The sequence below is a fragment of the Geospiza fortis genome, unplaced genomic scaffold (genome assembly GCF_000277835.1).
Source record: "Geospiza fortis unplaced genomic scaffold, GeoFor_1.0 scaffold39, whole genome shotgun sequence".
In the NCBI taxonomy this organism is placed as follows: domain Eukaryota; kingdom Metazoa; phylum Chordata; class Aves; order Passeriformes; family Thraupidae; genus Geospiza; species Geospiza fortis.
Window position 1 is genome coordinate 177384 of NW_005054660.1, and position 12255 is coordinate 189638.

Here is a 12255-nt window from a genome sequence, read left to right on the forward strand (position 1 = left end):
TATGAAAAGCACAACTGACATCAGAGGAAGGGCCATTAGATCAAAATTAGGAGGATCATGATTTGAATCTACCTTATTTGTGACATCTGTAAAATCACTGAACTCTTCTACCCTTCAGTTCCTCCATCAAAACAAATGAAGCATTCAGAACTCCTCATGTCATGCGGGTTGTTATTTATGAAAGCAGTTCACTGCTTCTGATACTGGTCAGGGTGGGTGGGGAATGCTACAGCACACACAGAACAAGCTAAAAGGTGATGTACCTTTTTCCTTTCATCTTAACTCAAAAAGAAAAGCAATTGCAGAAGGACTGGGCTTAGCATCAGTGCAAGATGAGAGATGGGTCCCAGTAATCCCTGCTGAGTCCAGCCCAGTGCCTCCTTTCCTGAAGGCTCCTTTAGAACAACAGTTCATTTGTGCAGGTTATCAAAGACACTCGGCTGAAAGCTGCAGGACAGCCCGGAGAGTGAGGAACGCTGGTTTTGACCTGCAGCCTTCTTGGGGCCCCGGGATCAGCAGCTCTTGGGCATTTTGCATCTAAAATTAAAACAAAGGCTGGTGTTCAGCAGTCTCGAGAGGAAAGACGGGGTTCGGCCTGCCTCCAGCTCCCGAGTGGCTCTGCAGAAGAAGGAGGAGGAGGAGGAGGAGGATGGCTCCTTGGAGGGTGCACTGCTGCCCCGCTGCACCGCGCCCCGCGGGGCATCCCCTCCGGCAGGAGCTGCTTCTCCAGCTGCGCTGACACGGGGTTTTTTAAGCACAGCAATAAATAAGCCAAAATACACGGACTGCGGGCACGGCCCTGTTGAGTTTGTGTAAAATTAAATGTTACCCTCGTTAAGCGCCTGCGTTACAGCACAGCCCTTCAGTCACAGGGGGACGGAGTGAAGGCACTGTTAGAAGTTCTCTGGAAAAAGAGCTACATGAGTTATTTCTAAATTAGTTTATGTATGTGTCCAGTGGACTGTGTGACAGCTCTCAGTTGTTGATCTTGCAGTTTGTCCTGTCTAAACGTGAAGTTCATCGAGGGCTGAGGCAGAGGTCATACTGCCACTTGAAAAGGCATCCTCTGGAGTTTTGAGCCTGTGGAACTGTTTCACATGAGGCAGAGTATGACTCATGCTAATGAAAAGGGTAAAGAAGATTTTTTTTAAGAAATATATCGCAGTTAAATTAGTTTAGACAGCATGACATCAGAGAGTAATTAAATAGGTTTGTTGGAATTCCGTTTCCAATTCCAGAGTTCAGGTTTGTAAAAGATTTCTGAGCACCTGCAGGCCTCTGTGTGTGAAATATTTTCACTGGAAAGGATTCAAAACTCAAAACTTTAAAAAAACCTTTTAACACAGAGGCAGCATTACGCCATTCTTCCTTCTTGGAAAAAAAAAAAAACCTTGGATTTAAACAAGACTCCTTCAAGTTTTCAGTCAGTTTTACAGAAGAAAACGAGGTGGTAAACTTTCTCTTTTCAAGAACAAGTTCTTTATAGCTGCTAACTGAAGTCAGGGGAGATCATATCTGAGTACATGAGCATTTCCACTATGGGACTGGATACAAGTATTGAACAACAATATCTGAAATGTTTTAATCTCAAACGAAAATCATTTTTGCTAACTTTGGTTTTTAATTTCTTTCATGTTTTCTTCTGCCAAACTGGAGGAACCTTTTCTGAGTTTTTCTTTAGTGGCATTCAGAGGAAGACCAGAGGATGAAAATCCTGCATTTTCTCACTTTACTGCTTTGGCATTTGACTTGGCTGTCTCTGGATCTAGTTCCTGGAGCGCTGAGTAATTCTGAAGCAGGCCAGGGTAATCCAGGATCTAAACTAGGTTTTTTGAAAGCAGAAGGAAAGGAGAGGAATCCCTCTGCACGGGCAGGTACATTGAGGACTGCAAGCCATGGATACAGTGCTGGGACCTCAAAGGCCAGGACTAAAAGCAGTGCTGTTCAGGCTGGAGCTCTGCTGGCCAAGAACGATGACTCAAAGAAGGTTCCCTCAAGAACAGCAGCCACGGAGGGCAAGGTAGGACATCTCCCCAGCAGACCTTCTGGAGTAAGGACAGTGACTCCAAAGGTTCAAAATTTTAGCAGCAAGGTGGCTTTGAAAAAAACTGGCACAAGCAGTACTGACAGTGATTCTTTCAAAACCAAAAAGACTAAAGAGCCTGTAACCCAGAGGGAAGCTAAGGAAACTTTCCGACATCCCCCGATAACGCCACATGAATACATGCTCTCTTTGTACAGGACTCTCTCAGATGCAGAAAGAAAGGGTGTTAATGGAAGTGTAAAACTGGAGGCTGGACTTGCCAATACAATAACCAGCTTTATAGACAAAGGACAAGGTAAGAAAGGAGCTTGTGTGTGAGTGAGTGTGGACAGAGAGAGATGTCTGAGTGTGCTTATAAATGCAGAGAGTATTGGAAAATAATCATGCTTTGGAAAAGTCAAAGGGCTCTTTTTAATGTAAATGAAATCACACAAGTTTGCTGCAGATTTTGTCCTCCTGACTTATCTTGGAAAACTCATTTACAGGCAGAACTAGATGGTTGTGTGGCAGCCAAAGAAAACATTTAGGAAGTATTTTAGATGCATATTGTTGAAAATCAATCAGTCTTTGCATGCTTAGGTGTTCAAAAACCTTTCGGATTTTTGTCTTATTTTCTTTCTAGCTAGCTGGAATCTAGCTCATGGAAACAGCTAATGTTAGATTGTAGTGTGCCTAAAAACATACAATATGCTAAGAATAGAGCTATTCTGTGAAAAAAAAAAGCAAAAAACAAAAAAAAACCAAAAAGCCCAGTCTGGTTTGTTCAAGGTAGAATTGTGAGGAACTACACTGCAGACCCAGGGGTCATTATCCTGTGGGGGAGTGTATCTCTACTACCTTGAAACTTTCAGGTGGCACCAAGGAGCCCACAGCTCACCACAGGCTACCAACGGTAATAACATCCAGGACTCCAGAACTTGCAGCTCAACATTCCTGTTCCAAACACTTCTGGAAATTTGGGCAAATGTCTGCTTTTACAGGAGAAATAACCAGACCCCCAGTGCATGATGTTCACCTCCCCACCCTGCTTTGGGAGCCCCATCTTGCTTCCAGTGACATTTGTCATATTCTCAAGGAAGCAACACAGCTGGTGAAGGAATTGTGATGAAAGACTCACCAGGACTGGGTTTGTTTGCCATCTCTTCATTAATAGCTTGGCTGCTGGGAAGGGAGGACGCACTGCTCACAAGTGCTGCCTTCAGGCTCCCAGCTTGCCACTGGAAGGCTCTGTTAATGTCACCTCACTGCAATGAATATGGCTCAGCCATATTCTTCACCACCCGAAGCAAGCGAATGTAAAGTCAGGATAAAGAGAAGAATTTTTTTATGCCCAGTTTGAAAAATTGTGAATTATGTGGGGTTTAGTTAATTAGGCAATTATCCTTATGTCTGGCAGTTCCTGGGGAGGCTGGTTTTAAAGGACTAATTTACTATTGCATCATCTAAGGGTAAATTTGCTCATAAGGCCTGGCCACTACTGAAGCTCTCTTTCAGTAATTTAAGTAGAATATAAGTGGTAAATAGGTATTATTTTTCAACTGGCTAATCACAACTTTGAAGGTAGAAAATGCCCACTGGTAATAGAAAGAAGATTTCTACAAGGCAGACTCAGAAACTTATTTCTCTGGTGAGTCCCTGAGTTCTTCTGAATCCCTGCATGGGGCTGATCCCTTAGACAGAAATTGCTTTTTCGGTTCAGTGGGCTAACTTTGAGGCTTATAAGCAAATTTGAGGAAAACCATTAAGAACTGAATAAGTGATATTGCTCTGTGCTTGATATACATTTAAAAATCTGTGTGCTTTTTTTTTAGATGAGCGAGCACCAACTATAAGAAAACAAAAATATATTTTTGACATCAGTGCATTAGAAAAAGATGGTTTGCTGGGAGCAGAGCTTCGAATATTGAGAAAAAAACCTTCTGATACCTGGAAGTCTCATTCTTCTGGAAAAACTTCCCAAGTAAAATTATTTAGTTGCTCTACAAATAGACAAGCCTCAACACTCTTGGACTCTCGGACTGTCAGCATCACCGATACACCCAAGTGGGAAGTGTTTGATATCTGGAAACTTTTCAGAAACTTTAAAAACTTGGTTAACTTGTGTTTTGAACTGGAAACTTTTGACAGGGGGAGAGCTGTTGATCTCAGGAGTGTGGGATTTAATAGAACAGGAAGACAGGTCAATGAAAAGGCTCTGTTCTTGGTGTTTGGGAGGACGAAAAAAAGAGACTTATTCTTCAATGAAATCAAAGCTAGATCCGGCCAAGATGACAAAACTGTTTATGAGTACTTATTCAACCAGAGGCGGAAGAGAAGAGCTCCTCTAGCAACACGGCAAGGCAAGAGGCCCACCAAGAATCTGAAGGCGAGGTGTAGCAGAAAAGCCCTCCACGTGAATTTTAAGGATATGGGCTGGGATGACTGGATAATAGCCCCCCTGGAGTATGAGGCGTATCACTGCGAAGGGCTCTGTGAATTCCCCCTGCGGTCCCACCTGGAGCCCACCAACCATGCAGTTATCCAGACTTTAATGAACTCCATGGACCCTGAGTCCACACCCCCGACTTGCTGTGTCCCAACCCGGCTGAGCCCCATCAGCATCCTTTTCATTGACTCTGCAAACAATGTGGTCTACAAGCAGTACGAGGACATGGTGGTGGAGTCCTGTGGCTGCAGGTAGCAGAGCAGCTGCTCACGTGAATATGTTATGAAAGGTAATTTGACACATTGGCCATAACTTCTTCTCAAACAAGGTTAACTAGATTTCTTACCCCTAGGGCAAGTGTGTTTACAAGGATGCAGCAATAAATCCAGTGTTTCTGTGTCTCTCCATGGACATATTGCAGTAGCATTTGGATGCTGTCACACAGCTGGATTTAAGGCCCTGTGCCGCTGGCAACACAGGACTGACTCTAAGTGAAGTCCATGACAGAGAAGATGATACCTATACACCTTGAGATCTCCTGCTTTTAGCCTCGAGGCAGTGGATAGAGATGATATCAGTGAGCTGTGGATATGACCTGTATGTTCCTTGAACATTGTTCTTGAGAATGAATTTCTGTCTGATTCCCATGCGCTTTGTCCATTCATAAATGTGAGAAAAGAGTCCCAATGTTGACAAGACTTGTTGTGTTCTGGTGCGCCCCCATCTTGGTGTAAATAGTTGCACTGTAATATGATTTCCTTCTGATTAGCTCTTGAAACTATGCATATATAAAAAGGGGTCATTAAATATAATATGTTGGCTTAGTTTTAAGTGTTACATAAAGATAGGTGATGCAGGAGGTATTTGCTTCCATGTATGTTTTCCTCCAAGCTACACATCTTTCTTAAGTATCCACCTTTCCATTATTATGTAGCAAAATATATTATTCTGTATAAGGTCCAAGTTGTTCTCAAATGCTCATAGTAAAAGTGTTCAATTATGGCATAAGATGTAATAAATTATTGACATAGTGCTGCATTGTGCCTAGCTGTCCAACTCTGCATAATTATAACACAATTAAGAAATTGTTTTTGTACAATAAATACAAGTGAAAGGGACTTTTCCATGCAGCAGAATACCAGGGGTATGCAAAACATGTCTGTGTATTTTGCTGCCACAGAGAGAAACTGTGGAAACATTGAAAGAAAGATCTGAAAGGAAGGCCTGGTTTGATCTAGTGGGGAATGACACTATGACTTCATGTGTTTGGGGCAAAAATGAGTTATGCAGATGGTTGCAAAAGAGCTTTGGTATCCATTTATTCCAGCCTCCAAGGGCTGTGTGCTTTTATATCCCCTTTATCTGTTACAGACATGGATTATATATGGGATTGCCCCTGTATGTTTCCACCCCCAAAATAGGTACCAAATGTTCAGCTACAGATGGATCAGAAAGGTCCTATGAACAAACAGAAATTACTGAAGAAGTTTATCCACAGTACAAAATATAAATGCTAAGGTTTGATATTTCTTAGACCATCGAGTCATAAGATTTCCTGGCTCTGCACAGCATCACTGGTGTGGTAGAGGCAGGGAGCTGAGTACAGTCCCCAAGGTCTTTCTGCTCAGTACCCCAGTCTGGACATGTTCCAGCTCACACCAGCAGCAAACCATCCTAAATTTCTGATCAATGGCCATAAACAGTGACATAAAGCTCTGCCCTTTCTCCTGCACTCTCTGGGCAGTTCAGCCTTTAACCAGCTTAATGTACCTGGATAAGCAGCCTTGCTGCCAGGCACCTGGGGAACCCCTATGCAGGGGACCTGCCCTGTGCCCTTCCCTGCAGCTCAGGGATGCAGAACAGCCCCGCAGGGAGATTTGGTCTGTGGGATTTGCTCAGTGCCATCATTCCTGCCTGCAGAGACTGACACTGCATGGCTTGGAGGGGCTCACACTGCCTGGTTTTCCTGCCTGCAGGCACTGCCCACCTGCTGCAAACCTGGGGACCAGAAAGCTGCCCCTGCCCCGATGGTGAATGCCCAGCAGGGCAGCAGGCACATAGAAATTCGGGTGTTTTATGGGTCTTTTTGGTGGGTCAGGACTGCCTGCAGGGATTCCCCATCTCCCTTCAGGACTCTCTGTGTCCCTTCCCAGGTCCTGCTCTTCCTCATCCTCATGGAGCCTCAGGCCAGGCACAGCATTACTGGCCCCAGCACTACCTGCCTTTCACCAGCCAGTCTTTCAAAACTACAAGTCTAAGCTTTACTAAACCTGATTTAAATACTGCTGATTTTTACTGTTGCTACAGTAGGAGGGAAAACATTTCCCTGCCAAGTCCAAAGCCAGGAGGGCAGCCCAGGCTTTTTTTTTTTCCTGATCTGTTCAAGGAGTTCTTTTCCAGCTCCTGGCTGTTCTCAGGTGTGTTTGCAGCTTCCTCTAGCACTGGCTCCACCTATCTCCTGGAGAGGTTTGCTCAATGACCATGACAAAGGGTTGTCTCCTTTTTTCCTTAGGCAAGTACTGCTCTCACTCTCTGGGAATGCTGTTTGCACATTCCCAAGGAAATCTCTGCTCTGACCTTTGAGACACAGCTGTGCCATGCCAGTTTCTAACCACACAGGCATGTTCCCTCAATGGCTAAGGGTGATCAGTTTAAAATAGCAAATACCGCCTATTTAAATACACTTGAAGCAAATCTAAGCTAAGACAAGTTAACTCCTGGGATTAGGACTGCCTGCACGGGGCAGTTTGCTTCGGTACACCTGGATTCATCAAGTGCTGTAACAAGTGTGGTGGACAGGAGGACTGGTGTTACACATGAGGCATGATAGTTTGGAAATCTGAGGAGGAAAATTCCTGTTCAGTTCACGCTGCAGAGCTGGTGACCAGCCTGAGAGTCCTGGTGAGGCTGGTCGCAATAGAAAGTTTCTAAAACCTAATAGGTATAAACCTCTCTGAGGTTCTTTCTTGCTGTCCTTGTATGAGTTTTTCATTGCATGAATAAAGCAAAATAAAAGCTCAGGTAAATGGTATTTAAATTGAGTATGTATCAGCATCTAAATGGAAAAATATGCCATGGTTTTGCAATTATCCCAAAGCAAACAGTATGATCTGAGGAAAAATGAAAAAAAATACTGTCAAACTAAAGTCTTAACAAACACCCTTTTGGTAATCATTCAAAAGCCTACATTCTGCTTGGTGGAAGTTATACCTAGAAAGGAAAATAAAAAATTAAACCGTCAGTAGGTCTGTAATGTCAGTTTAAACAAATTTGAAGGTACAGACAGTAAAATGCTGGAATCATAATGGATTATTACTGCTTCAAAAATGGCTTTGGCCAAAACAGAAGCAGTTTAAGCCCAAGTGTCCTGGGTTAGGAGGTAACATGACATTCAGTTTGTTTGGCTGATCTCTCAAATATGGTGATATCCAGAAGGGACAGGCCTGGCACTGCTCAAGTTTAGTTCAGCTCAAAGTGAGGAGTTTATAATCGTGGACATAGGAATAAGGTAGGGTTTATTTTACTTTTAGGTCTAAATTTGAGCATTCTTTGTTGATACCATTAGCTATAAACCAATATTGCGATGACCAGTGTGTCCTTTTGCATTTACATTGTGAAATTGTCTGATAAGTCTGGAAATTGCAGTTCTACACTATTTTGTTCTGGAATGCTCTACTGACTTTGCCCATGGTGTAAATGTGTACTAGCCTGTAGGTGCTTTATTGGTACATTGCTGGAGGCATTGGAATCCCCTGGCACGAACTTTTGTCTTCTCACAAATTGTTGCCAATCTTGTCAAGACCTTACCTGGCAGTTTCAGTTTCAGTGACCTGGCATGTGGACAAAGGCATTGAAACTTCCCCGGGTACATGAATGGCATGGATGGGCACAAAAGAAAGACCCAGGCAGGGTTCACTCAATCTTCATTCCCCTCCAAACCCAGGGGTTTAGGAACAAGGCACACCCTGGAGTTGACACGGCACAGAAACTGGAGAGAAACAGGGAACCTGACATTGGCCAAGGAAGTGGAGTCACCCATCCCTGGAAGTTCAGCAAACAAGCAGATGTGACATTTGCTGATGTGGTTTAGTGGAAGTCTTTTCCAACCTGGGTGATTCGGTGATTCTATGACTGCAGGAGTTTGGCACTACTTTCTTAAGCCAGGTCATTATATAATGTGCAAAGATAGACACCCTAAATTATTGTTACGGCTTTCTTCCCATGGGTGAGGTGGTGTGAGCAACTGGATGGCAGAAACCTGAGCTGTAAAGCAATACAGGTTAAAAGTTTAGCTTTCCACCTTTATGATGGCAGGTTTCACTCTCTCACTGAGAATGCCTCATTTGTATTTACTTTTTAGGGTCATTATCTGTCCCACGAGAGTCTTTGTGAAGGTCCAAATTTCAAATAAACAGTACACTATAAGACAGGTATGTGTGGATAATTTTTGTTGTATTTGGCTAAAATATGGGTACTAAGCTCAATAGGTAAACATAAAAGTATGCCATTGAAAACAATGCATTCCCATTAGTGTTTGAATATGTGCCTAAACTCCGTGTACGCTTTTACATGGTTATGTCATTTCCTGTGTAAAATGGGCTTGTTTATACAGCAGCCATATGAAAGATGCAGGAACCCACTATGTGGGCTATTTGAAGCTTTCTTTAAGAAACATAAAAACCCCTTGACCCTTGTATAATAAAAGGTGTTAAAAGATACTGCTTTTATAACATCTTAGCCAAAACTAATAAGAATGTACAAAGCAAACAATATTTTTTTCTACTCCATAGTCCTGGTCAATCGTGTTATTTTATGGATTTACTATTGCTGTTGGGTAGTAAAATGATATTTAAAAATAAAATTGCAGGAGATTTCATTGCTTCTCAACAAATCCAATAAACAAAAATCTTAACATTTTTTGAAAAACAGTAAATACAGAGCAGTAAATGCACTTTGCTGAGTACTCAGAATAGCCCATTTATTCTGTCATTCCGAGTTCACTGATGTCCCTGTTTGCCTGGTTGTTTTTTTTTCAGAACTAGTTTCAACTTTCTGCAGTGATTTGGCCAGCTGAAGTAATGCAAATGGATTCAGTTTCCCCTGATGTCATTTTGAAGGGCACAGCTGTCAAGAAAAAATGACTTAGTCAACAATAACAGTGATTAATTGGCTGACCCTCTGCTAGGGGACAGAAAATGTTCTTTTCACTGTTTTTTTCTCTTAGAATCTATTTGATATAATATCTTGAGCCATAATTTGCATCCAGGAATCCAGGCTGAGCAGCCTCTGCCCATCAGACTGCAAGAGAAATGTTATTAAACAAATCAAATGGAACTAAAATGAAGGCATTGCTTCTGCACATCCAGTTTCCATCTGCCTGTTTTTACACAATGCCATTGATTGTGGCATAAAGTCAGAAATAAGGCTTTAACTGATAAAACCAGAGACATTTCAGTTTGCTCATGCAAATGCCTTCAAAACATTAATCTTTCTCCAGAAATTTTAGAAGAGAAGCACAACTTGGGTCCTCCCCATGCTGAGAGAGGGGATGGGTACCTTCCCCACAGCTCTCTTTTCTGCAAAGGTGAAACAAGGCTCATAAACTTCAGCTGGCAAAGAAGTCATTAACTCTAGGGTTGGCGATCAGGTTACAGGAACCCAGCGAGGGAGGATTTAAGGGCTAAAGGCAGTGAGGGGAGAAGCAGGAGGAGGTGCTCCAAGGGAATGTGGCTGCGGGAGAGGACCTCGGGACAAGTGGCTCTTGGGGGGATACAGACAGGCAGCCCCCACAGCAGGGGCTGAGACTGGGTGAAGGACTGAATATTAAGGTGGGGCAAACACAGGAGGAACTGCAGAGTGGATGCACCTCCAAGTGTACAGGAGCTGGGTGGGTGGCAGGGCTGCAGGGGGAACTGACACATCCAGGTGACAAACACCAGGACAAGAGGACAAAGACTCAAGGTGTGCCAGGGGGGTTCAGGTTGGCCACCAGGAAGAATTTCTTCACAGAAAGAGTTGTCAAGCATTGCCAGGGGTTGCCCAGGGAGGTGGTGGAGTCACCATCCCTGGAGCTGTTGAAGAAACAACTGGATGTGACACTCAGTGCTATGGTTTAGTTGACAATGTAGGGATCAGTTGAAGGTTGGACTCAATGATCTCAGAGGTCTTTTCCAACCTAAATGATTCTATGATTCTCTCTATGTGCCTACCAGGTAAAAAACCCCTTATTTTGAGGGCTTGGTGAAAGTAATTCTTTCTTAGCAGTTTCCTGTCCTTTCCATGCTAGCGGCTTCCAGGGCTTTCCTGAGAGCTCCAGGCCAGAAACTGCTGCAGGCTTAGAGCAAGAGGGGGCTGGATCATGGAATCACACAATCATTAAGGTTGGGGAAAGACCTCCAAGATCATGAAGTCCAACCCTTAACCCAACGTTGCCAGGTTTACCACTAACCCATGTCCCCAGGTGCCACATCCACATGTTTTTGAGCACCTCCAGGGATGGTGACCCCACCACTACCATGGGCAGCCTGTCCAATGACTGATCACCCCTTCTATGAAAAATTGACCTCAGTATCCAACCTGGCAAAACTTGAGGATGTTTTCTCTTGTCCTGTCACTTGTTACATGGGTGAAGAGACCAACCCCCACCTGGCTACAATTTCCTTCCCTCCTGAGTCTCCTTTTCTCCTGGCTGAACCCACCCAGCTCTCTCAGCTCATTGTCATCACACCTGTGCTCCACACCCTTCCCCAGCTCCCCTGCCCTTCTCTGGACATGCTCCAGCCCCTCAATGTCATTCTTGCCATGAGGGATCCAGAACTAGTCCCAGGATTTGAGGTGAAGCCTCACCAGTGCCCAGGGATGATCCCTGCCCCGGTCCTGCTGGCCACACCTTTGCTGGTACAATATTTCAGAAGCTCAGCAGAGGCAAATAACTTCTGACAGTGGCATTGAACAGACAGAACCAGCAGTAATTTTCCCACAACACTGACTGTGGCCATGTGTGCTGTGGTGGGAGTTCAAACTCACAGGGGTTAGAAACCTGACTCTGGAGAACAAGGGACTTTCATTTATGAGACCTCAGGGTGGATCACAGATGGCATAGCTGGGCCCCAGGCACAAGCAGTCTCTCTTCTCCTAGGACATGCAGCCTGGGGTTAAAGGTAGCTCTGGACTTTACAAAGTGCTTAACTTTGGCATTTTTGTGCAGAGCACTAAAGTGAGCAGCATTCCCAGCAGCACGAGGGCAGAGCCAGGCCCTGGGAGAGTGAGCTGAAGCCTCTGTGCCAGGCAGGAGCTGGTGAGTGACACCAGGCACAGTGTCCCAAATGAGCCTCCTGGCTGGGGACAGGGGCTGGTGTTTGGGTCCCTCTGTCCTGCTGGGATTCAGCTGCAGGCACGAGAGGATCACGCTGTGCAGGAGAAAAAGGAGTGGAGAGGCTCCTATTAAACACAAGAGTCCCTGGGTTTGTTGGGAGGTTTTTTAATTGCCAAGGTGATGAGAGCTTGGGCCCAGTTCCTTTTCCCCGCTGCACTTCTGCCTGCCTGGAGGCACCAGGAGGGGGAACTCCCCATGTCTCCCACTGCTATTGGGAAAGTCACATTCCTGCCTGTGCCCCACTAGCGTGAAGCTGGACAGTGTGCAAAGCAGGGCTGAGACAGACACCTACCCCTGTACACCCCCTGGGGAATAGCTGATATGACCTCGAGGAAGGACTTAAAGTACATGCTTCCACCTTTGACTGATTATTTTACTTCCTGTGTTGTTAGAAAAACAGCTGGTTCAGCA

The 12255-nt window shown here is 44.4% G+C and overlaps 2 protein-coding genes across 2 annotated transcripts in view; one reads left to right on the plus strand and one right to left on the minus strand.

Moving 5' to 3' along the window:
• Nucleotides 1-1363, minus strand: part of CEP250 (centrosomal protein 250) — a 37931-nt gene extending 36568 nt beyond the window's left edge. The window contains exon 1 of the mRNA XM_031064935.1: nt 1359-1363. Coding sequence (XP_030920795.1) covers nt 1359-1363 — 5 coding nt within the window. The remainder of the gene's footprint in view (nt 1-1358) is intronic.
• Nucleotides 1364-1973: 610 nt separating this feature from the next.
• On the plus strand, nt 1974-5507 carry GDF5 (growth differentiation factor 5). The gene is made up of 3 exons (XM_031064936.1): nt 1974-2020; nt 2242-2339; nt 3856-5507. Exons 1-3 carry the CDS (start codon nt 1974-1976, stop codon nt 4722-4724), a joined length of 1014 nt encoding a protein of 337 aa, XP_030920796.1. The 3' UTR covers nt 4725-5507.
• The last annotated feature ends 6748 nt before the right edge of the window (nt 5508-12255 follow it).

What these genes read in the sequence shown, in the direction of transcription:
- GDF5 (XM_031064936.1), top strand. Translation starts at nt 1,974, where the DNA reads ATGACTCAAAGAAGGTTCCCTCAAGAACAGCAGCCACGGAGGGCAAG. An exon ending in CAGCAGCCACGGAGGGCAAG is followed by an intron (nt 2,021 to 2,241) that starts GTAGGACATCTC and finishes CTCTTTGTACAG; the next exon opens with GACTCTCTCAGATGCAGAAA. An exon ending in CTTTATAGACAAAGGACAAG is followed by an intron (nt 2,340 to 3,855) that starts GTAAGAAAGGAG and finishes CTTTTTTTTTAG; the next exon opens with ATGAGCGAGCACCAACTATA.